Below are 23,064 nucleotides of genomic sequence, written 5' to 3' on the forward strand. Positions count from 1 at the left end.
GGCAGCTCATACCCTGTTCTGCTTCATCGGCAGCAGCCTATCCGCCTCCTGCAAAGTGCCAATGCTTGTTTAACTGTGTAATTATGGAAACTGATAGTGGGTGGTGCAAGAAAGAGAAGCGCAGGTACCTGTAAAGGTCACCTTCTGACCCAAGAGGACAGTTTCTTTGGGCTGTCTGTGGACAGAAAGGAGCTCCTATTCTGACATGCTTCTGGAGGAGCCCATCTTCCTCATGTGTCTTCAGGGACAACCTAGAGTGAGCCACTCTAAATGCTTCTGTTTTACTGTGCAGAGTATGCATGTGTGGTAGGTGCAGAGCAGTGTTCAACTCCTGTCACTGGGACTCTGTGTGAGAAATAAACCAGAGTGATCTCCCATCAAGTTTGTGGTGGTGTAGAATGGCTGTAATAATGATGATTTTCCTTTCATAGGTTTCAGGATGCTTTATAAAAGTTCATTTCAATAGCATAACTTGAACTTAAATTTCTTGTTTTGTTTTCTTTGTTTTTTCTTACATTTCAGGTCTACCAGTCATGAAACGAATTCTTCTGTTTTTTATCCTGGCTGCTGCTGTTATGTATGGTATACTGCATGGAAATCTGTGGAGAAATAACCTCTACTGGTATGGTGATGTTTTGTTCACTTATAGTGCAGGCACCCTCATGGCTATGTGAGAGATATGGCTGTGAGTTGCTGTGCCGCTGAACAACTGTTCACTAGTAATCAACAGAAGTGATTGCTACTTTGTGTGTTTTGTGGTTGTGTTTAGTGTGTGTATTTGGTTTTGGGTTTTTTTGTACGGTGAGGGAATGAATGATCATTCTGTCCTGTCGCCCCTTGCCTCGTGTCACGTTTAAACCTAGTAGTTGATTTGAGCCTAGTTGTATGGAGAGGTCAGGACCTCAGAGATACGGAGCCCCTCTGTGTTTCACGAAAATAGGTGTTCAGGTGAGGAGTGATCTTATTTATGTGTGTTGTGTCCCTGTTGCACCTCACTCCACGTGTTTAGTGTTACCTTGTTCCTTTAGGTGTCTGATAAATGATGATGGGAGAGACCTACTCCACACACGGGAATAACTGCAGGTGTAATGGGCACCTTTTGAAAAGCTAAAATTTGTTGAGTCCCAGCGGCAACCTTGTGCGAAGTGAGCCTTCACTGTCTCCAGGATGCACTGCACAGGTGGCTTGCAACCTAAAATTCAGGGTCCTTATCGAAGAAGTTGAGTTTCCATTGGCCTTCGCACAGCTGTTACAGGGACTGACCAGTGTGTTTGTGTTATGTAGATAATCATGATAGCTTTTAAAAGTAGTGATTGATGTGCTTCTATTTGTCTTGTGTATAGCATGCAATTGATATGAATGGCTTTCTGTTGTGATTTCCGTTTATAGCAACCCACAGTGTTATGACATTTCCCTGTTTGCAGGATTAGCTTTTATGGACAGAATTCCGCTGTGAGGGCTTCTCCTTCCTATGAGACTAGTGGAGTTACCCAGTAAGTTCAGCAGTTAATTTTTTTTGTGGTGGGTGGGGTTTTTTTGGGTGGTTGGTTTTTGAGTAGGTGAGAGGGATTGAGACTAAAATCTATAGCCTTTGTCCATAGGCTCCCTGTGAAATTGGTTATTGTACAGCTGTGTCCATTGACTGTTTCTGTTATGAACACAATTGTAACGCGTCTGGCAGAAGGAATTTGTCTGTGTCATGTTTCCAGTGTTTGGTTAATATTTATGGCCACTTACGGTGACTGTCTGTAACAAGCAATGAATTGTTGGAAAGACATTTGTTTACAACTTCCAAATTTCTGCAATTCTGAGTTATATCTGAATAAAATTAGCACCCTCAGTGAGGATGACTTTTTGTGCTTAAAATTTAATAAATGGCAGCTGTGGTTCACTTGTGATGTGCAAGTGCGTGCATAAGCAGATCTTGTGCTAGTAAATTCCTCGGTTAGGTTTGTGGGACTAATGAGTGCTTATGCTAAAACTTAAAAGCAGGTCTCTTCTCTCTGAAGCTGTCCTGCAGAATGCTGTCTGAGAGGCTGATGCTGGAAAGCAGCGAGCTGGCCAGCTGATATATTTCACAGGGTGCTTTCTCAGTGTCAGTATTCACATGACAACTTGAGGTTACCAAAAGCAATTAACCTTAATGGTCTGTTTGGCTTGTGGTTCTACTGTGGTGGTTTCATCCTTCTGTTTTTAATGCAGCCTAGATGCACATGTCGCTCGCACTGAACTTCACCTTCACTTCTGGGCTTCATGTTTGTTATTAATTGGGCTAAATTACCAAGGTGGGAATGTGCTTAGAAGTGTCTTAGCCTTGTTATGAGAGGAATGACTTATCCCCAAAGAATCTTGTTTTCCTGGAAATACCCTATGTGGTGCTGTCTATTACCCTCTCCAAGCAAGACTCCCCCTTCTTCTCTGAGTAGCACTGGTGATGCTATCTGGTTTGGCTGGGTGTCCTGCTTCTCTGCAGGTGGGCCAGAGATCTCACCTCTGGTTATGGCTGCTTTGATAATTGCTGAGCAAGGGCGGTTGTAGACCCATTGGAGCAGCACTGTGAGAGAAAAGCCCTTGAGAAAGATCCGTTTTTATAATACAGCGGTAATCATGAAAATTTGGTGTGGTGTTAACTCAGTAATCAGCTTTTACTTAATTTGGCTTGCCCAAATTTCCCTGCCTTGTTGCTGCTACCCATTCCTGTTCTTGCTATTTCTTTGAAATTCTTCTTTTGCAGGCTGCCACCTACGGCTGCGGAAAGAAGAAACACTCTGGACACCTGTCTCCTGAAACCAGCATTTGAATCTTTGCTGGGGTGAGTCTTCTGTGGGAAGCAGGGTGGGGAGGAGGATAGGCTGTGCTGATTGAGGTAGAAATGGACTATTTACATATTCTGGACCATTTCACATTTTGATTCGCCTCTGGAAGTACAGCTTTTGGGCTTGTGTTCATTGCTGCTTTTCCTGGTTGTGGCAACACAAATTGTTTAGCTTGCCACTGATCAGCATCTCAGCTGATCATACAACTAGCTCAATGTGCTGGTGTATGTACTGAATAAATACTTCCTTTTCAGATATTGTTGCTAGTAACAGTGAAACTATTTTAATGATTGAAATACAAGCTGTAATTTTATTTTTCCCATGCTTTCCCTGTAAAAGAAGCCCTCATGTCCAAGACTGAAACTCAGTTGTTTTGCTATTGAGAACCTGGACTTAAAAGATTAAGATTTTTTTGGTAGCTAAGTATTTCTGTAGCAGCTCGGGACCAGAGAAGTTTTGAAAATATCTTCAAGTTATTTGGAAAGAGGAGTATGAAATGTGCAAAAATTCATCCAGTCTTTAATGATGTAAGACTCTTCCCCTTCAATGGAATTTTAATTTTAGTGGAGTTTAATTTTAATGAAATTTGGGGTTATTTATGATTTTGTTCCTCTGATAGTATTGTTGAATTGTCTGTAGGCATCCTCCACTTTAAGGTACTCATAGGAAGCTTCATTTGTAAAGAAGCAGTTGGATGAAAAAAGAGCTTCAACCCAAAACAAAGGAGGTGTCTGGTCACAAAAGTGCATCCAAGATGTTTGTGAAGAAATACTGAGAGTTTTTGTTATTAGAAGTCCAAGAGAAGTCCAAGTCTTCAATGAGAGAGATCAAGGAAGTTCTACAGGATGAGAAACAGACAGGCTATGTTGTTGGCTTTGTTTTACCTAAGCAAACATTGAGTACATCCCTGAGAAAGCTTGGGAAGATGTTTAGACCAAGTCCTAGCTGATCGAGTCTTAAAGCTCCAAGCAAAGAAACCATTGCTTTTTTTTTTTTTGGTCCTTTTTGTGTACAAGAAAACATGTCTTTAATTCAGTGCTGCTATTTTAAAGAACATGGAAGGATCTCAACTTTGTCCTCCCCAAAGCAGTCCTGTAGTCTTTGAGTTCTAGTTAGCTGCCTGGCCCAGAGAGGTGGTCCTAGATCCCTTGCCCCCAGAGTGTGCCCAGGCTGTCTCTGTCAGGCACAGCAGGATAGCTCTCGTGGTGAGCAAGGGGGCATGGGTGGACTTGGAGATGCACAGCGAGAAGGTAGATGCAGAGCTAGGCCAAAGTCTCTTGCATGTTTCTGTAGCTCCTTTACAGGGCTAGTTTGTGTGAGCTGAAGATCTGGTCAGTGCACTTCGGTAATAGCCTGGGGAGGTTGAAAGGATTTCTAACCTGGCAGAATTATTTATGGGAAAGGAACCAGAGCTAGAAGAACTAGAATTAAGAATCTCTTTGCAGTAGGTAAATTATTTATTGTGTCTAAGCTTACCAGCTGTTTCTGGATGGCAAGGCAGGTTATTAATTTAATATGGGTGTTTAGTGCATGATGCCTGAAAGTTAGCTGATCTTGCTTAGTTAACCTATGGCCCAGTTCTTGGTGTGTGGGCTGTGGTGTTTTGTTGTTTGTTTCATTTCGTTTTGTTTTCTTTTTACTGTTAGGATCTTCTGAATACATAGAGCTTAGAGTGAAATACTTGATTTGTGAAACTGAGAGAGGGGTTTTTTTTTTAACAGCTATTAATATTAATGGAGAAACAAGTCCTGTGCTGGCAGTGGGTAATTATTATCAACACTAGGTTTTTTTCACTGTGACTGTGACCTTCTGTGTTAATATTTCAGTATAAGACCTGTTACGCAGGATCCCAGAAAGTCAGCTGGTTCAGTGAGTGTGTGTCACCTCCAAGGTGAAGCCAAGGGCATGGTAGCATGTGACAGGATTGGGTCTACTCTTCATTCATTTAGCTTGACTTGTCAGATATGGTAATAAGAGTCCTTTCCCTGCTATGAGAGAACCCTTGTCTGTGCTTCCTGTCTTCTGAAGGAAGAAGTGACCCATTCTTTCTATCTTGATGCTTGTAAGGTGTGACTCTGTCATGTTCCAGTTTGCAGGAGGAATGTGCTTTTTGAGGCAAACCTCCTTGTGATCACCACATGGCATGCTTCTTATCGCAGGGTGGCCCTGGCACATGTGCACTGGGTTCCTTTCACACATCTGACTTCTGGCTAAGCCAGAAGGTGCGCTGGTGCGCTGCAGGAGCATACCTGGTGCGCTGGAGCTGCGAAAGGGTGTTCAATCTGTGGGACCCTACTAGAATGAGTCGAGAGTAAAATAAACCCGAGATGCGTAATGTGAACACGAGAACTCCATGATTTCTTCCTGTATAGTTATACCCTTGTTGCCCCAAACTACTTACTAATGTCAATACAGCCATAAAGTGCCAGCCGCTTGTTTGGAATGGGGCTTCATCTCAAATAAGCTCATGTCTTCAGGAGATGGTATTTTCACGTTAAAACACTTGTTTCAAATCCCATTCTTGTTTGTTAAATTGCCATATATAATAATAACAACTCTTAATTTTCCTTCCTGCCTCTCTTACATACTTTTCAAACTTGAAGTTATTTATTGTCTTCCTGGGTTACGTATTCTCTTAAATATGCTGTCTCATGGTATAAGCTTTCAGTCATGCAATTTTAATGACTCAGTATGACTTATACTAGCAGAGAACTAATTTTATCTCATTCTTTACCTATATTTTCCATTATAAAATCTACCCCTTTTCTGTCACTTGCTTTCTTTCCCTGTGTTCATGAGTTTTCTTCTTTTAAAAATTGATAATACTTGAAGTATGATAAAGAAAGCTTTTTAAAAAAAGTGATTTAATAAATTATTGGTTTATTCAAATACATCATGTGGATATTTGAAACTTCTTACTTTTTCCCTTCATTAGTGCTGACAAAATATACCCGTTCCTGTGTGCTAATGACTTTATCAGAGTGGCGGAGTTCCACGGGAGCGATAAGTTTGAGTTACCTTACGGAATAAAGAGAGCAGGTTTGTGTTCCCCCTGTACCTTGTTTTCAAACAGAAATACCTAAATGGCGTGTACGACCACCTGAATCTCTGGTCCTGGTCTTTCCTATTCACTGATGCCAATCCTTTTGGGCATATCTAACAGTGGCTTAATGGTTTCGTTTAGTCCCTCTGACCTGGCACCTTCCTGTTTTTAACAAATAAAACACGATGTTGGGGTTGTACCTCTTAGTAGAGAAGCTCTGAAAAGGTGGGAGTGAGGAATAGTGGAGCTTATTCAGCTTCCTTTCATTTGAGTGTGGGCTGGAGTGCTGTAGGTATTTAGCTAGTGCTTGGCTAGGTGAAATACTAGCTGGGTCAGTGTGATGGGGTTCGATCAACACGCCTAAGCCGATCGGGATCCAGAGTCCTACTGAGGCAGAAGTCCCCAGGTTGGGGCAGTTAGAGCAGCAAAATTTCCCTTTTACTGGGCTAGCTTCTCCCACCGGGGGAGGTGTCACTGAGGCTGCAGGGGGTATTCCTGCCATGGCATGGCTGCTGTACCCATGCAAAGTGTTTGCCTGCTGCCCGCATTGGTCAGGGCAGAGTAGAGAGGGCCAGAGACCCTAAAGGTCTTGGTCGCCCTTTTGGAAAGGGCTGTAAAGTCTCAGAGTTTTTAACACTGAACAGTGCACCTTCCTAGTACCCTGTGGATTTGGGCTTTAGACTTTCGATTTGCGCTCCATCAGTGTAACAAGGATGGTGCATTTTCCCACATCTCTGAGGTTGCGGTGAGGAAAAGTATGTTTGGGAATGAGTTGAGGCCCCGTCTCAGAGGCACGCTGAGCGTCCAGCAGGCTCCTGCCTGCTGGGGGAGAGCTGGGACGGTGCCTCTGCCCAGCTTTGCCAGTGAGCACAGGCTGGTTTGATGTCTTCTCCCAAGGCACATAATGCTGTTGCTCTCTCTGGCTGTGCAGCCCCCGCTGGGTCAAGGCTGCTTCAGCTGAAGGTGGGGAGAAGAAAAAAGGTCAGTTAGGATGCAGGTCTTGGATACTCTAATGACACTTATTTACTGTAACAAAAGTTTTTTTTGATACAAATCCTGTACTGTTTTCCATCAGGGGAGTGTTGGGGCAGGAGAAGCTTCCCAGAGAGGAGCTCGGATAAACCTTAATTTTTTTGGCATCATTGATTGACCTGTGGCCCTAAATTACAAGCGTTCTTGGTTTTTATGCAGAGCGCGTAAAAACTACTGTGTCTGAAAATGCTCTAGGCAGGGTGGTATGCTTATTTTTATATTGGAAAGCACTGAACATTTTCATTAATACTCTTTTGTATTTGCTTTCTAGAGCAATTTTTTCGTTTAGCCCTTTCAAGAGTGCAGAACTGTGGGCTTTCCAATGAAGGTGACAGGTGAGGTCATTTATTTGCTACTGTTTCTTTTCATTGCATTTTTAATATTTAATATTTATCTGAAAATGAATGTCAGTGGTGTTATCCTGTAATGGATCAAGTTAGCCAGGATGTGGATTTGACTGACAGTGTCCAAGCAATATATAACTGACTCAAAAATTGAAGTAAGTTTGGTTTTAAACATACAGAGCACCAGCATTCAAGAGTAATTTTTCTGTGAGGGAGCTTGAACTTACAGTTTTCTTTTTATAAGTGTGTTAGAAATTTGCTAACTGAATGAAGTCCCATCTTCCTGTAGTATCTTTTCATACCTGAGGGAAGTGAAACCACCCTTTAGAAACTGAATGGGATCTCCTCTTTCAAAGTCAGTATTAGTGTAAGCTAGAGAATGTTTGAGATAAGCAGACGCAAATCAATGACTCTTTCTACGCAAAAGAAATCTTACGCATATCCCTGTGCCACTGCATCCGCTGGACTGCTGCACACCCTTGTTTGTATGTGTGCTCAGCTTCCTTTTCCAGTGAATGGGGGAGATTGTAAGCAGCCAGCCAAGGCTGTTCCTGGCATTTTGGGAATAACCAGGGTGTGGCACGGAGTGGAGCATGCCTTAGATAACTCGCTTCCCATGCATGAGATTAAAACTCTGGGTTAGAAGCCAATTCTGCCAGGATTTTTTTTGTTTGGTTTTGCGGGGTCTGTCTGTGTGTGTGTGTGTCTAGCAAACAGGCTGACAACCTGCCATATATCATGTTAATATGTAGACTTCTTAATAGAGTTGAATGCAAATAGTGCTGAGGTTGGCTGTACTTGGTTTTGTTTTTTAAACAAGGAGATCAAACAGAAGATTGTTGCTTCAGGCCAAATGCCAGGATCACATTTTAATTAAACTTGCGTGGAATATGAACAAATAATTGATGTTCAAGCCTAAGAATTATCTTGTTTTAATACTCAGTTTTCTTTTTTTTCACCTGCTGTACTTCTTCCTTTCCCTGTGTTTAGTATCTATTTCTAGGATGTTCAGGTTTACTCTTAAGGTGATAGAAAATGGGGGGGTTTCATTTTTTTTTCCTCTCCCATCAGGAGTGTGATAATTGGGGAAATTTATACTGAATTGGCTGACAAAGGCTAGTCTTTTGTCTGGAGTTTGAAGGAGAATGCCAAATGTTGTATTAGAAATTTCCTGAAATCACAAGTTCAGCACTATAGTCGTTTTGGCTGTGAAGTAGAAACACTTGCAGTACAGCATAGTACCTTTTAAATGGAAGTGTCTGTCCTGTAGATCAAAAGTAAGGTAATTGGTATTTAACCTTTGAATATAGGTTGTCTGAGATATAGGTATGTTTAGTGGTTCTGGGAGATATGCTTCATTTTAATAAAAGTAATATACTTCAGTAGTACTGAAGCAAAATGAGAACTATTACTATTTACTAGGGAGTAATATAAACAAATCAAATGTACAATGACTTCATAAAATATATTCTTTCTGGATCCATTGGATTTTGTGTATAGTACTGTTAAGGCATGAATCACTGTAGAAGGGAAGAGCTTTTATATATACATTTAACGGAGATACAGTGGCTTTTAAAAGTGAAACACTCTGGGAACTAATCCTAACAATGTCCTCCAGTAATACAGAATTATTAGGCAGCTTTGTAATGCTGCTGCCTAATTCAGCCTTCTTGGCAGAAGGCAAACTGAATTTCCCTGTCAAGTTTTCTTGAGGCAAAGTGGAAGAACCTGCTATAAAGTATTTTAAGAAGTATTAGGCTATATGAGCACCAAATCTATGGTATTTGTTGTTGGTTGACACCAAATTGCTGTCTTTGTGTGTGACTTAACTCACTATGTACAGTTTTACCTACAAAGGGTTTTTTTCCAAACAATGTCTTTTTCCAAACTTAAGTGGAATTCTCACTGGGTAAAGGTCTAGTTCTCCAAAACATTTTGGAACTGAACAGTGTCACAAACTTCAGTGGAATAGCCCATAGGAGAAGGATTTTCCAGGCTAGGGGTGTATTCACAGAGTCACCTCTGAACACCTGCTCTACCCATTTCATCATAATTACTCACTGGACACTCTCAGGACTCTAATCTCAACAGCAGTAAATTCTTACAAATGCATTTACACAGTCCTGAGTCAACAAAATGTGGCCTCTGCATCCTCCTTTTACCAAATAACCTCAAAGGAAATTGCATTCCTCAACTGACTACGGGGGTGTGTGTTAAAGGAGTTGAGTTTGAGATGTTCTTTTTCCTTTTCCACAGAAACAGTATTTCAGTGGAATGTGGAGGATGCAAGCCTTTTGACCTTTAAAGGCTACATTTCCATTTAACAATGGTTTTCTTTTTTAGCCTAGGAAAATGTTTCCTATAGCATTTCACCATATAAACAAAATATGTAAACTAATGCCTGATCTTGAGATTAAGAGGCTCTTGTACACCACATGAACAAGGCAATGGTCTGAGTGACTAAGGGATTGCACTTAGGTGTTAAGAGATCTGCTTAGAGTATAAATGGATCCTGATGCAAGTCGCACGGTAACCAATCTCCAACATCTAAATGCAATCCCTTTAGTCACTCAGACCATTGCTATGGCAATTGTTATAGCTGAGGTCTTAATATTTTTCACTTTCATCAGTATTGTGCTGGTGGCTGTAAGCTGGACCTCTAGATATTTAGTCTATTTCACTTGTAGCATACCTGATGATGTTGGACATCTGAATTTATTTCTTGCCAATTTATTGACTTGGAGAAAAGGTGAGGGTTACTCACCCTTTGGAGTGATTGTTTGGGTTTTCTTAATATTGAAAAAGTTATGAAAAAGGAAACTTTTTTCTACTGTGGACATAGACCTATGGCTGTAACTGGAGACACTTGAATACTGGGGGGCAGTGGGAGCTAAGGGGAGGAGACAATTCGGAAATAGCACATTTGTGCCAGACTTCCTGTTTGATCTGGCCCGCTTCAACTTCCTGAGCTTGACAGAGATTAAAAGCTGGTCTTTCTGATTTGTTTGACTGTATTCATGACTATATTAATGTACAGTTCCTCAGGAGTATGTGATCTGCTTGTTGACTTTATCTGTTTCAAAAGTTCACATGCCAATGTTAGATGCTTCATTCGTTATTTGAAGGTAGCTGATAACTTTGAGTATGCATGTTAAGAGCACTGGAGTTTGAAAGCTTAATCAAACTTCAAATTTCACTCAGTTTTCCATACAAGTAGTATTAGTCAGTTCTTGGCCGCTAACAAGATCTGGTCTGCGTTTGTCAGTAAGAGGGAAGAGTTAGGATTTCATTTGAGAGCAGCTACCCAGCATCTGTAACTGCGCAAACCTCAGTTGCCCAGCTCTAAAGTCATGTTTTCACCCTCCCTGCCCAGAATGTGTCCTGCTACATCACAACTGCACAGTGCAGAGAGGGGAAACCAAAAAGCTCTTCTGTTTTATACCGGAGTGGAAGGCATTATTTCAATAGCTAGGGATTCACATAGCGAAGAAGCTTCTTAAATCATACCCTCTGCCAAAAGTTAGAAGATATGTAATAAGGAATCTCTTCAAGTTCATCTAAAGGGACAGAACAAGCGTTGCCTTCTCAAAGTAACTTTTTGGCTGCTTATCAGGGTCAGAACATTACAAATCACTCGTAATGGACTTGACATTGTTTTTGAGAATTCACACCATGTAGAGTATAAAGTATCTTTCTTATAAAAGAAAATATTCAGCAAGATTAGGAGCAATTTTTCTGGCTTCTTATTACCTTTTTATTTACTCACCTGAAGATGAGTTCATGCATGGTGTTCTCAGTCACTGCCAAACCATGGTGTCCACCAAGCACTGGGGATGGATGCTCTAGTCAGGAGGTACCACAGGATTTGGAGTATGAGTAGCAGTTTAGGATTTGCATTGTGGTGATGAGGTTTGTACCTCAGTTACCCAGCTGTGGCCACATAACTTTTGGCGATGCTCAATTCAGAGGTTTGAGATGATTGAACTTTCAGTGATTTACAGAGGCATGCTGTAAATGACAGGGAAACGTGATGCAACCATACGCTAATTCTGCGCTTTTCCCCTTCTCCCTCATTCCACCTTCATCACTTACCGATCATGTTTTTTGTCCAGTTTTCTTTTTTCCTTCCTGTTTCTTCTCACTGTAGCCCAGGATCTTGCTTGAGCTCTATGATATAGCTGCAAGTAACAAAGCGTAATTCAGGAAAAGGGTAACTTCTGCTCCCTTCCTCCCACTGTAAACTTTGCAAGATGGACTATGTTCATCAGCCTGCTTTCTCAGGATATCTCAAAACTAGATTGAAAAACTAATTTGAAAATGAATGGGTTGAAGCAGTCCTGCAGTAAGGAGGGGAGGGTTTTGTGGGTGTGGAGGGAATGGGCATACTGAGGACAGGCTGGTGCAACGGCTTTTCACCCCTCTGATTTCCGAAGTGCTGAGCCACGTGGACTTGTGGCATTAGCTGGAAATCTTTTTATGAATTCTTGGCTTCTACTGAGCTGCTCAGGCAACACTAGGGAAAGGTGTGCCAGTTTTTTCCATGCCACCCCACCCTGAAAGCTGCATTTAGCAGCACTATTTATATAGCAGATGTAGTCCTAGCGCAGCAGGTGAGGAGGTGCCATCCCAGCGTTTCTTTTGAAATACAGTGCTTTTTACAGTTGCCGTTTATTCTTATTTCACCTTTTCTGTAAGCGTCAGGTTTTCAGCATTGCTTTGAGGCCCAGCTTCTTTTCCCTAGTCCACATGCTGTACAACATAACTGCATTAACAATTCTGTCGGAAATACAGGGAACTGCTTTGTACACTGAGACGTCGGTCAGTCTCGGCTGGAACAGGCTGTTTTCATTGATGTTGAATAATGCTCTCCTCAGCTGAAAAAAGCTGGTTGGACTATCTGGGAGAAAGACCTTAATTAGTCTGCATAAAGTTGCACACTGGGCATTTAATACAGATTATAGTCGTCTTTGCAACATGGTCCTGGGGTCCCTTACAGTAAGAAATAGCATAGAGCCTTTTTGTTATTTGAAGAACAATGAGAGTGGGACCTTGGGAGGTGGCTCATCCTCAGTAAGCTGTGAGCCTGTTTGTGTCTGAAGAAAATACCAACATCTTTATTTTGCCATTGTTTATGCTGCAACCAAGTTGAACGGCTTTTGTGCTAAATAAAGAAGCATTTTTACAACAAAAAATGATGTGCTTGTTCTGTAAGGATGTGTTTGCAATCTTACATCTTGGATGTAAACCTCCCTTAAAGAGGCAAAAGTTCTTGAGTAAAAAACCAGCAAGCCTGTCTGTGTGCTTTTTTTTTTTTAGCAAAGTATATATTTTACTAGTATTGGAATAAGACAGTAGAGAGCAAAAGATACACTTAGAAAACCTGGGATAACTTGGAAAATCTTACCATTAGAATTTACTTTCATAAGTTTAGCATTTGCATAATATTTTTTGGGGTGCTTTTTAACTCTGAATATATTCCAAATTTGAAAGGAATTACTATTTTGATATGATGTGGTATAAGGTCTAATTAGTAGTTCAATGTTTTATATACTTAGTAATGCCATCTAATTCGAATCTAGTCATATGAGAATGCAGCTTTTAATCAAGTGTATACCTCATGACAGCATGCACTTCAGCACGTGTTTAAACAAGTTTAGACAGCACTTTCTAAATAGAGGGAGAAAAATCAACATGATTATATTAATTTGAAGAGCCATCACATGTGTCATTGGGCTAAGGTTTTTCACATGTACAGTTCAGAGGCCTGTAAGGTAAATTGTGAACATAAATCTTGCTGCTTTAGCTTATGCTGGGGATCTCATGTTGTACAATATTGGAGAAGCACCTTAATTTGAGTTAGTTTTTCCAGGCATACTCTATCCTGATTGGTATACCCCCAGACTGGGACAAGTTTGAAGCATTGTGGGAGATGGTTTATCTAATGGCACCCGTATCACCAACTGGTTAGATGATCTGAAACAGCAAACCACTAGAAAAAGGACCTGTATAAAAACAGTTTTACATTGAGAAGCTGTTTCCTGACTCTGGCAGTCCCTGAAATAATGCAGCCACATTTTTTTTGAAAGCTGCCTCAGTGTGTGATAGAGAGACTGCTCTGTAGGGGCCAAGGAGTGTAAAAGATACGGGACTTAAGTTAGTAAATAAGCCAGGTAAATGCAAATATATCATTAATAACAATATGAAGCGGGGGAAGATGTGCATATTAAAAGTTCTGTTTGTTCCACAGCATTGCCTGTCGACGGTGTGTTGTGGTCGGTAATGGAGGAGTACTTCGAAATAAGACATTAGGGGAGAAAATTGACTCATACGATGTGATAATAAGGTAAATGGTATCTCCTTTTCATTTTGTGTACATGCAAAGAATTAACAAACTTTTCCTGTCAGCCAGTAGCTTTGGAGTTCAGTTATTATACAAATGAAAATGTATAAAACTTCCTGTTTTACTTGTTCTCTCTCAGCCCTCGTTTAAAAACAATTTAGGAAAAAATGGGTCAGTGAGTTGTTACACAGACTGGTCGATACAGGGGAGGAAGGATCGCTGGGTGGTCAGTCTGCCTTGTGCACGGATGCACACGTGCAAGACGCTGCCGTCAGGGATGGGTCCAAGCATGTGACAGCCTGGAGCCCTGCATGTGCCCCTCGCTGTGAGCCAGCATCCCGGGCAGCCCTGCCTCTTACCTCCCGCACCACACCTGTCTGACCCCTGCGCTGGCTTGTGGGTTAAACATGATGTTTATGCTGGGAAGTCCCTCCCAAGGCACATGTGGGCTGGAGGATGATGTTGATGTCTGCCCCTTTTTCTCAAGCACGTTAGTTCATGCTGGAAGTTTATGAGATGCCTCAACCTACCGGAGCATGCTGGGGTCTGAAGAAGAGGCATCTGGACTAGGGAAACTGGGGAAGTGCTCAGAGAAGAACAGGTGAGGGGCATGGGGGAAGCTCAAATGCCAAGCAAACTGAAAATGGGTTATTTGGCTAATTATAACAGAATTTTCTGCACATTAATAAAAAGATAAATCAGTTTCTTCTGTACAGGAACTGAGATGGTAACTGATTAAACAGCCCGTGTACCTGTAGGTGCCCTGTCAGTGTGCTCTTTCACTAAAACTTCTGAGCTGCCATTTCACTTTGCTTCAACATCGTGTTGAACATTGAACAAAATCTCATTTTTGTTACCTTGTCATCAGTCCTAATGCTCATTTTAGTAATAGTATTTCAGTCTTCAAGCGCTACCCTAGAAAGTTGTATACAAAGCCTGGAGTTTGACATGCATGTGAAAGCATACTGATAAGGTGGAAAAATACATGCAATTCTTCAGCTGTAGCTCCCCTTATAAACTTAAAATTATAGAATATGATCCAGATAATATCCCCATTCTTAGGAAACTTTACTTGCCTGACAACTTGGTGCTCTACAAAAAAAAAAAACCCCACCGTGTGCTTATTTTCACTGTAGTATAATGATGCAAGGAAGCTCCGAGGATTATTTTTAAGCTATTTCCAGTATTTGGGCTCCTTGTAGATCTATCTACTCTTCTTAAAATTGAAATTTTTGTGTAGACTGGTGTCACACACTTAAAAACAGCTCTAAATTCAAAACTGCTTCACAAATATAATATTTGTTTACTGTGAATTGAGCAAAGAGGTGGTGTTTCCGTATTTAATTACAACTTCTGATAAAACTTTGAAATATTCCCTTGTCTGCATACCTTGCTTTGCAAACATTTACTCCTAAACCATGTGCCTCCTGTTCTGAGCATTCAGTCACACTGGCAGGAATGGAGCATGCAGAGACTGCCTGAATTCTCCAAAGAATATGCAACGCACCCACAAAGCAAAGACTGTAAGATGGAGACTTAAACACAGCCCCTCTAACACCTCAGAGCAGAGAGCGCTGACCCACCTGCTCACTGCTTATTAACCTGTTATATCTCAAACCAGTGCCAGCTGTGCAAATACGGGGGTGGGGGGGCGGAACCCAACACCCAAAACCCACCAAACAAACAAACCCAAGCAAACAAACCCAAGCAAACATAAAGATGTATTGGCATCAGGTACACAGTCATAATCCCTGTTCCTATATGCTGTAGACAGTGAAGAGTATTAAAACATTCTTGAATTGCCTACTGTATGACTTGGATCATGAATGGAGCAATGGGTACTTCTCCAAGCCATATACGCTCTTTGATCTTCTCCAGTTTCTGCATTTGAGCCAAATCAGAAGGCCACTTGCTCAAGTGACACACAATAAGCGATTGTGTGATTGTATTCTAAACCACCTTGGCCAAGTTCCGGTACGTGCTTGATCCCTCTGAGTTAGAGGGTGAGTGCACCTGGTAATGGCTCATCTACCATGTAATGTGATAAGTAAATGCTGGGCCACTAAACGCTCCGGTACCTGGACACGCTCTCTCAGACAGACTAATGTGTGTGCCAGCCACCGCATAGTAAGGACGTGGGTGGGGTAGTCATTGCCATCTCCGTGTCTCTGTCCTCTGCAGAATGAATAATGGCCCTGTTATAGGGTACGAAGAGGATGTTGGGAGGAGGACGACTTTCCGCCTTTCTTACCCGGAATCCATCTTCTCGGATCCAATCCACTATGACCCTAATACAACTGTTGTTCTCATCGTCTTCAAACCACGTGACTTGAAGTGGCTTTGGGAGATACTAGGTGGCCAGAAAATAGTGAGTTTAATTATTCATGTGCTTTGGCTCAGCTTGCCACACACCTCTCATGTGAGTTATCTTGTTTTGCTTTTAACCGTAGTCCTCCTAGCTGGAGGAAGCACTGGATCTCCCAGTCAGTCTGCTCAATATGCCTTTCCCATAAATGCTTTTATCCTCTTTCTCACCCACATGTTTGATCAGTTCCTCATCCCAAAGCAGTTTTCCTCTTGGAAGTACCTTTTAATCCTCTTCCTAGCGCTGTTTCATATTCTAACATGCGTGCTCCAGCCATTTCCCAGATTATTTTATCTTGCGCACTTTGTGGAATTGCAGAATAATGTTGGAAGGGACCTCTCTCTAGAGGTCTTTAGTCCAAAACCATGTTGAAAGAGTGCAAGGCCAAGTTCAAAGCCATACCAGGTTCTCAGGGCATCATGCAGGTACGTTTTGAGTATTTCCAGGGACATTTCTACAATCTCTGTTTCAGTACTGCACCACCCTCACTGGAAAGAATTTCTCCTCATCCTTTCACTGTGCACCTCCGAGAAGAGTCTGATCCTGTCTTTTTTTGTAAACCCCTGCCAGATAGTTGAAGATAGCTTGAACAAATCCAGCCTCCTCAGACCCTTCCCGTTTCCTGTGTGCTTCAGCCACTTGGCCATTTTAGTGGCGTTCTGCTGAGCTTGCCAGAGTTTGACACTGTCTTGCACAGGAGGGAGCCTGAAACAGCATTTGTGAGACCGCAGAAAGGCCCAGTACAAAGTACTTGAGAATGATAGCTTCTGCCTACCTGTTCTCTATGCTTTCATTAACGTGGTCACGCACACGATGAGCATTTACTGCCTCCAAGCACGCTGCTGGTGCGTGTTGTCCATCAGGCACCTTTCTGCAAAACTGTTTTCTAGCCAGCTGGCCTCAGCCTCTGCTGCTGCAGTGGGTTATTCTCCTGCAGGAGCACAATTTGGCATGTGCGTTGAACTTTGGGAGACTCAATGCTGCTGCTCTTCTTCAACCGCCTGCTCTTGGATTTTGCTCTGGTTAGAGTTGCTGCAAAACCAAAACCAACTGTTTATAGCCTTTAAAAAAATGTGTATTTGCTTGCCTGTTACAGAGTGCTAAAGGCTTTTGGAAGAAACCAGCCCTGAACATGATATACAAATCTAGTCAAATCAGGATTCTTGACCCCAGCATCACCAGAAAAACAGCTTATGAATGGCTTCATTTCCCAACAAGGTTTCCCAAAAAGGAGGTAGGCTTTTTTCTTCTCTGCCGTTTAGTTTTGTGCAACCAAAAGTATATTCAGAGGTAATTATCTCTTTATTATAGTGGACTATGTTAGAACATATTTTAGGTTTACATTGCATTAGTTTGTATTTAGCTGGTCCTCGAAAAAGATGGGAAAATGGAATCCAGAAAGAAAGTGGGTAGACTTGTATACCAAAAATCTCTTTTTTTTTTTTAATGCATTCTGTAATTAGTATTAAATGAGACCACTTTTGTGGACGGACGTTACTGCCTTTTACAAAATTGGGAAAAGCAGACAGGCATCGGAACATGGCCAATCCAAAGAGCCTCTAGAAATATTAAGGAGTCTTGAATTATTAAATATAGAGTGTTTTATAGTTTTTTCTTAAAAAAAAAAGACCAAAAAACCACCCCACAAACAACAAATAAAAAAAAAAAACAAAAAACAAAAAACAAAAAGTCCCACACCAAAAAAACCCCCACACCAAACAAACAAAATCCCCCCAAAACCCAACAACTTAGTAATTCTAACACTGCTGCAGTTTGACACTGCTGAGTGTGGGTAGGGACTAGGGACCATACAGGATATTCCAGTACGCGCTAATAGCGTACGTCTAGCAGCATTCTTGTACTTACTGATATGATGCCAAGCATTGTAATGACTTAACTGGCAATTTGGACATAAAAATACATTTTAACTGTCAGTTTATGACTGAAGAATGTTTCTGATGGCTGTAAGACTTCAAGCCGGAGACCTCCCTTGCGCAGTCAGGACTGACCACGTGCTGCTCAGCACAGATGCGGTTCCCTGGGGTCACACCGCTGCGCAGAGCCGCTTCATCGGGATCAGCCAACTGACGCGTGTGGAAACGTTTGACAGGCTGTCACTGTGGAGTATCTGCCACAACTTTTTTCTGGTTGAATCTTTCTAATATTTGAGGGAGTTGAGGTTTTTTTTGCTTTTGGGAGTTTCTGTGCCGCTTTGTTTTTTTTTTTTTTCATTTCTTTTTTTGAGCCTACTAGTGGCTTTTTCCTCCCTTATTAACTCTCAAACTGGAATACCCAGTTTGGCTGCGTGCTTGCTGCGGCTCCGTGGCATTTCAGCTCTTCAGCCGAGGGTGGGAAGAAAGCAGCATAACAGGTGGGCGCCTAACGCTCTCCCAAAGGGCCACCGAACATCCGTGGCCTCCAGAAATCCCTGCTGTCCCTTCCTGTGCTCCCCTCGCAGTGGGAGTAGAAGCAAGACCAGTGCTGTCAGCGAGCCGAAGGGGTGCACGTGGTGTCCTGGAGCTGGTACGGAGGCACGGGCCCCTCGGTCGCTTTGGGTAGCGTGCGTGCCCTCTGCTCCTCTCCTGCGCGCCGGGCGCCCGTGCCCGGAGCTGGGGCAGAGCGCGTCCCTGCTTGGAGCCCCTTTCCGCCACCTCCAGACCCCACTTCCCCCACCCCAGGGGTCTTGCAGCCCCTCGTCCCCCGGCCTCCCTGCGGGAGACGCCGAAGACCACTATTGCTTTCCCCGCTGTCTCTGCCTTCTCCGTTAAGCCCATCTCAAGTTCCCCGTCCGCGTTTGTGCGTAGTCCAGCAAGCTTCTCCGTTTCTCTGTTGGCGGCTGCGATGGTGTTACCAGAGCCAGGAAGAACAACTGTAAAATCCGATGCGCTGAAGTCAGAAGGTGCTGCAGGGCCCTCCCAGGCAGGGCTGTGCCCCTTCCCATTAAACGTGCCTGGCTGAACACGTTTCGGTACAGGCCGAGGATATCTGGGTATTGCTGGGGTGCTAGCGTGACAATACATTTTAAAGGTAGCGTTGCTGTTTTTAGTGTATTCTTTTGAGGTGAACTTTATGACAGCCAAAGGTAAACGGAGCTAGTTGCAACCCGTGATATTCCTGATATTTCCAAATAGCACTAATCCTGACGTGTAGCCTTCCTGACATAATTTTGGGGTCCTGTTTAGTGTGGACGTTGCAATAGAGTCACCAGTAAATTTATGATATTGGGCCCCTGGGGCAGAAAGTGATATTGCTCACTGGCAGGAGCCCTGGGCAATAGTGCATTTTAAGTTGATGTTATTTCTGGAGTACTCAGAGTTGTATAAAAGTACAAAAAAAATCTATATAAAAGGTGATAGTTCAGTTCTGCAACTTTAATTAGGCTTACAGAGCTGATGTTAGTAACTCTTTCCTGGGGGTTTGTTCTTTTTTTTTATACGATACAAAGAAATATTTTTCTGTATCGAGTGCATCTGCATTTTTTCTGCACAGAGTTGTCCAGTACTGGTCTGCCTGCTTTGTTTCCAGCAGCAAGTGAACTGAGACTTGGGTAAGAGTTCAAAAAACATGTGACTTTGTGCTCAGTTTAAGGTTTGATTGCAGCTACCGAAAGCATGTAGCTCATTTGGTCTCAGAGAAAATTGTCATTTTAGCTAAAGGTGTTAGTGCCTGAAAGTTTTGTCCATTTCTGGGGACGCTTTTTCCCTGCAGCTTCATCTGCTGGTCTAATGAAAGAGTTCACCTCTCTCTACAAACCTTGCCTCATTTACTTCCCCAGATCATTTTAGCTGTTGCTGCTGCTAAAACAGTCATGTACTTGATCACAAAATAGGATAGATGGTTGCAATGAGTTGTTCTGTGCTCTTGTAAGAAATGCTAATTGTCGGTTAGGTGCTCTTAATTTTGCACAGATAAAACCTGTTTATGACCTGCTCTTGATATTTTACATTGCATTTACTTCTGAGCTGTCTCGCTGTAGGGAGAAATGAGCAATTTTATCTACAGTTTCTTTTCTTCTAATGGAAATAGTGGGGGAAGGTCTAAAGCAGTGTTCTTCTAGAATTTCCCTGCTTTGAAAAAGTTCAAATGCAGACAAATTTATGTAGCAGTAGCATTCATGTTTTTTCAGTTTGGTGTGAGGAAGATTTGAGGCCTGTCATGTTGTTCTGTTCGTCTGGATCTCCATCATCTAGAAACTTCTGAGCACATCTGCTAATGGAGTCAAATTTGATGGGGTGAAATGGTCTCCAATATATTGAAGCCTGACCAGTTTTATGAAAGGAGGTTGCTGAGCAGTGGGATGGGGAGACCTTCCTGATGCCTGTGTGGAGAGAAGGGCTACAGTACGGGCTCAGCCCTCACTAGAAACCGCAGAATCCCAGGGAAGGCCAACATGGCAGAAACCCTGGTCATGGAAGACTTGTGGCAGTACCTTGCTCCTTATAAGACATGAAAGGATCAAACCTCAAAACCAAACGTGTGTAGAAGAGCCAGGCTGCCTGATTTCCACCGACTTCGTTCTTAGATTTGCTTTGGCTGTCAAGCTGCTGTTATTTATGTCTCCATGCTCTTTGTGTTTTGTTTTAGAAACCCAAGCATCCAACAACGGGACTAATTGCCATTACACTAGCATTTCATATATGCCATGAAGTCCACCTGGCAGGCTTCAAGTACGACTTCACTGACAGAAACAGTTCTTTGCACTACTATGGCAACGACACAATGTCTCAGATGATGCAGGTAACAAACACTTGCTTATGCTGAGAGAAATGCAGCTGGTGCGGAAGGCAAGTCAGTATAGATAGAAGCGTGTACTGCAGGTCAGAAAGGCCCCCCATCTTCTCCTGGTTCGGCTGCTCATGGCTTAACATTGCTTGAATCTCTTCATCTCTGCTTTTCTTTTTGATAAATGTGATAATGATATTTGTGTTCCTTATGCTACACCATATTCTGGAACATCTGTGAGAGAGACGTCTATATTTGTATGTTCTGTTTTGCTTTGCTGGTGTTATCCTTAGGCTACGAGGCTCTTCTTCATAGAGGCGTATTTGCTGGCACTGTCAGAACATGAATAGCGTTGTTTCTGTTGCATTCTCTTTTTCCTTGGCACCTACTTGTACAATTTGTCATAGCTGCCAAACTTCTTAAAAAAGAGAAAAAAGAGAAAAGAGAAATGGAAGGAGTTAAGACCCACAAACTTGCAGTTAGGAAAAGAACTGAACTTCGGAAATTGAAAACAGAAAGGAAAAGTAGCTCTTGGAGGGGGCTTGGAAGAGAAAGAACTGCTTCCAGGAGGTGGGAAGCCACAACTCATCAGGAGAGGGAGCAGCAGGAGGTTGGCAAACATCAGGGATGCCTTCTGCTCCCTCCTGTTTTGCTACAATCCTGCCTCTGTTTTCTTTTGTCTCTGCTCTTGTCTTCAGCTCTGTACTCCGAACAACTCTGTTGCAGCCCTTTACCTCAGTGTGAACAGTTTTCTCTTCCACGTGTGTGCCCCGTGCATGTGGGGACCATTTTCTATCCTCCTCCCTTTCCTGAAGAGGAAGGATAGGGACAATGCCCATAGGAGCCTCTCATGTCTCTTTGAGGACTCCTAGGTGCCTGCTGCTCTGCGATAGTTTTCCTCTGACACTGAACTCGCCTTCATTTTGCAGCTCCTCTCTGCAGGTGCTTTTTTGCAATGTATACCAACCTTGGGTAAGGTTGATCAGAAGTTGAATAGACATTAATCTGTAAGTTTCCTAAAATCTTGAAACTTTTAAAAAAAACCCTTATCATTAATTCTTTAGTGGCATTAAGTTGTAAATATTATACTATATATATGTGTAATCTTTTATGCAGTATTTGTATTATATTCATTTTAATTCACTGGATTCAATGTCTTAAGATTGTCGGTAAACTTACTTCCCTTGTGCTGTCCTCCACTAACCTCAGTGGTCTCCTGTGTATCCAGGATCTGGATGCAGCACGGAGGATGGATTGGTTTTGGCTTCTTGAAACTGTTTGGCAGGATGCATCCGATTTACAAATGCCTGATGTGTGCTTTTCGGGAACCTGCCGTGAAATGTCGAGAATTACTCATTTTCTGACTGCTTGTGCTGTAAATGTGGTTACGCAGCCATTCCCTCTAAGCATGGGGAGGAATTGGGAGATTTAGTAATGGAAGGACTTCTCTGAGACCATGTCTCACGCCTTCTTGCCACTGAAGGATCATGCTTTTTGGTTTGTGTCCGAACGGAAAATCTAGTTTTGAGCAGTAGCGTCACTCACCTCTTTTCCTGGGGGACTGTGCTACAGCCTTTGCTAAGAAGTCTTTTCCCCAGAGCTTTCCTACCTTTAGCATCTTCCAAGTAGCACAGGTGATTAAAAGGAAAGAACAACGAAGTGATGCTTCTGGTAATAATTTGAATTTAATTTTTTTTTTTTATTATTCCCTCACATCTCTTTAGAATGAATACCACAACATCAACGCTGAGCAGAAATTTTTGAAGAAGCTTATAGACAAGAACTTTGTGGTCAATTTGACGTGAAAGCTGAATGGAAAATACAAAGAACAATTGCTATTTTCAAGAATTGAAAAAATTTTATTTTTTGTATGACATTTTTATTTTTTAAGTGCAGCATAACTGTTTACTGTTTAAAAGGAGTACAGAAACCTCACCAAGGCAGAAGCTTCTTCTAAGCCTGATGGTAATGGACTGTCAATGCAAAGAGAGTTAACTGAATTTCTGTGAAGCTATTTAATAATGGGAAAAGCATGAAACTTTCAGCTGAAAATATCAGGGATATATAAAAATGTGATGCACATCACTTATTTATCAGCAAGAACTCTTTCCAAGTGATTACTTCTCTGGAATACTTCTGTTTTTGATGTTTCCCTCCAAAAGAGTTACACTGTCAAAAGACTTGAGACAACCAGTGTTTAATTAGTAGATGGATGGAAAGTCTTAAATGTCTGTCTTGTAGTACGAAAATGGCTTTAAAACGATGCCTATAAATTGTTGCTGTGTGTTTGGGAGAAGGGGGAACATACAGAGCGTACAGGTTTCGGTCTGCCCTACTCCAGAGGAGGGAACGTCCGTCTTCAGCGAAGAGGCCACAGCTTCTGCATTGGCCATCGACTCTGA

At 42.2% G+C, this 23,064-nt stretch overlaps 1 protein-coding gene across 3 annotated transcripts; it reads left to right on the top strand.

The window, feature by feature from the left end:
- Positions 1–299: 299 nt before the first annotated feature.
- On the top strand, positions 300–23,064 carry ST3GAL6 (ST3 beta-galactoside alpha-2,3-sialyltransferase 6). 3 transcript variants are annotated; one of them, XM_010290002.1, is made up of 11 exons: positions 300–306; positions 523–622; positions 1,425–1,493; positions 2,735–2,812; positions 5,752–5,855; positions 7,163–7,226; positions 13,483–13,578; positions 15,757–15,943; positions 17,037–17,174; positions 20,525–20,677; positions 22,387–23,028. In XM_010290002.1, exons 1-11 carry the CDS (start codon positions 300–302, stop codon positions 22,465–22,467), a joined length of 1,077 nt encoding a protein of 358 aa, XP_010288304.1. In that variant the 3' UTR covers positions 22,468–23,028. The 3 variants fall into 3 exon arrangements, with proteins under 3 accessions (XP_010288304.1, XP_010288305.1, XP_010288306.1); XM_010290003.1 differs by lacking the exons at positions 300–306; positions 1,425–1,493 and having other exon boundaries at positions 526–622; positions 22,387–23,064; XM_010290004.1 differs by lacking the exons at positions 300–306; positions 523–622; positions 1,425–1,493; ... (1 more) ...; positions 5,752–5,855; positions 13,483–13,578 and having other exon boundaries at positions 7,171–7,226; positions 22,387–22,516.

Source organism: Phaethon lepturus, unplaced genomic scaffold (assembly GCF_000687285.1).
Source record: "Phaethon lepturus isolate BGI_N335 unplaced genomic scaffold, ASM68728v1 scaffold21776, whole genome shotgun sequence".
In the NCBI taxonomy this organism is placed as follows: domain Eukaryota; kingdom Metazoa; phylum Chordata; class Aves; order Phaethontiformes; family Phaethontidae; genus Phaethon; species Phaethon lepturus.

Coding starts and splice junctions, on each gene's coding strand:
- ST3GAL6 (XM_010290002.1), top strand. Junction 7,227..13,482: donor CTTTCCAATGAAGGTGACAG/GTGAGGTCATTT, acceptor TTTGTTCCACAG/CATTGCCTGTCGACGGTGTG. Junction 15,944..17,036: donor TACTAGGTGGCCAGAAAATA/GTGAGTTTAATT, acceptor TGCCTGTTACAG/AGTGCTAAAGGCTTTTGGAA.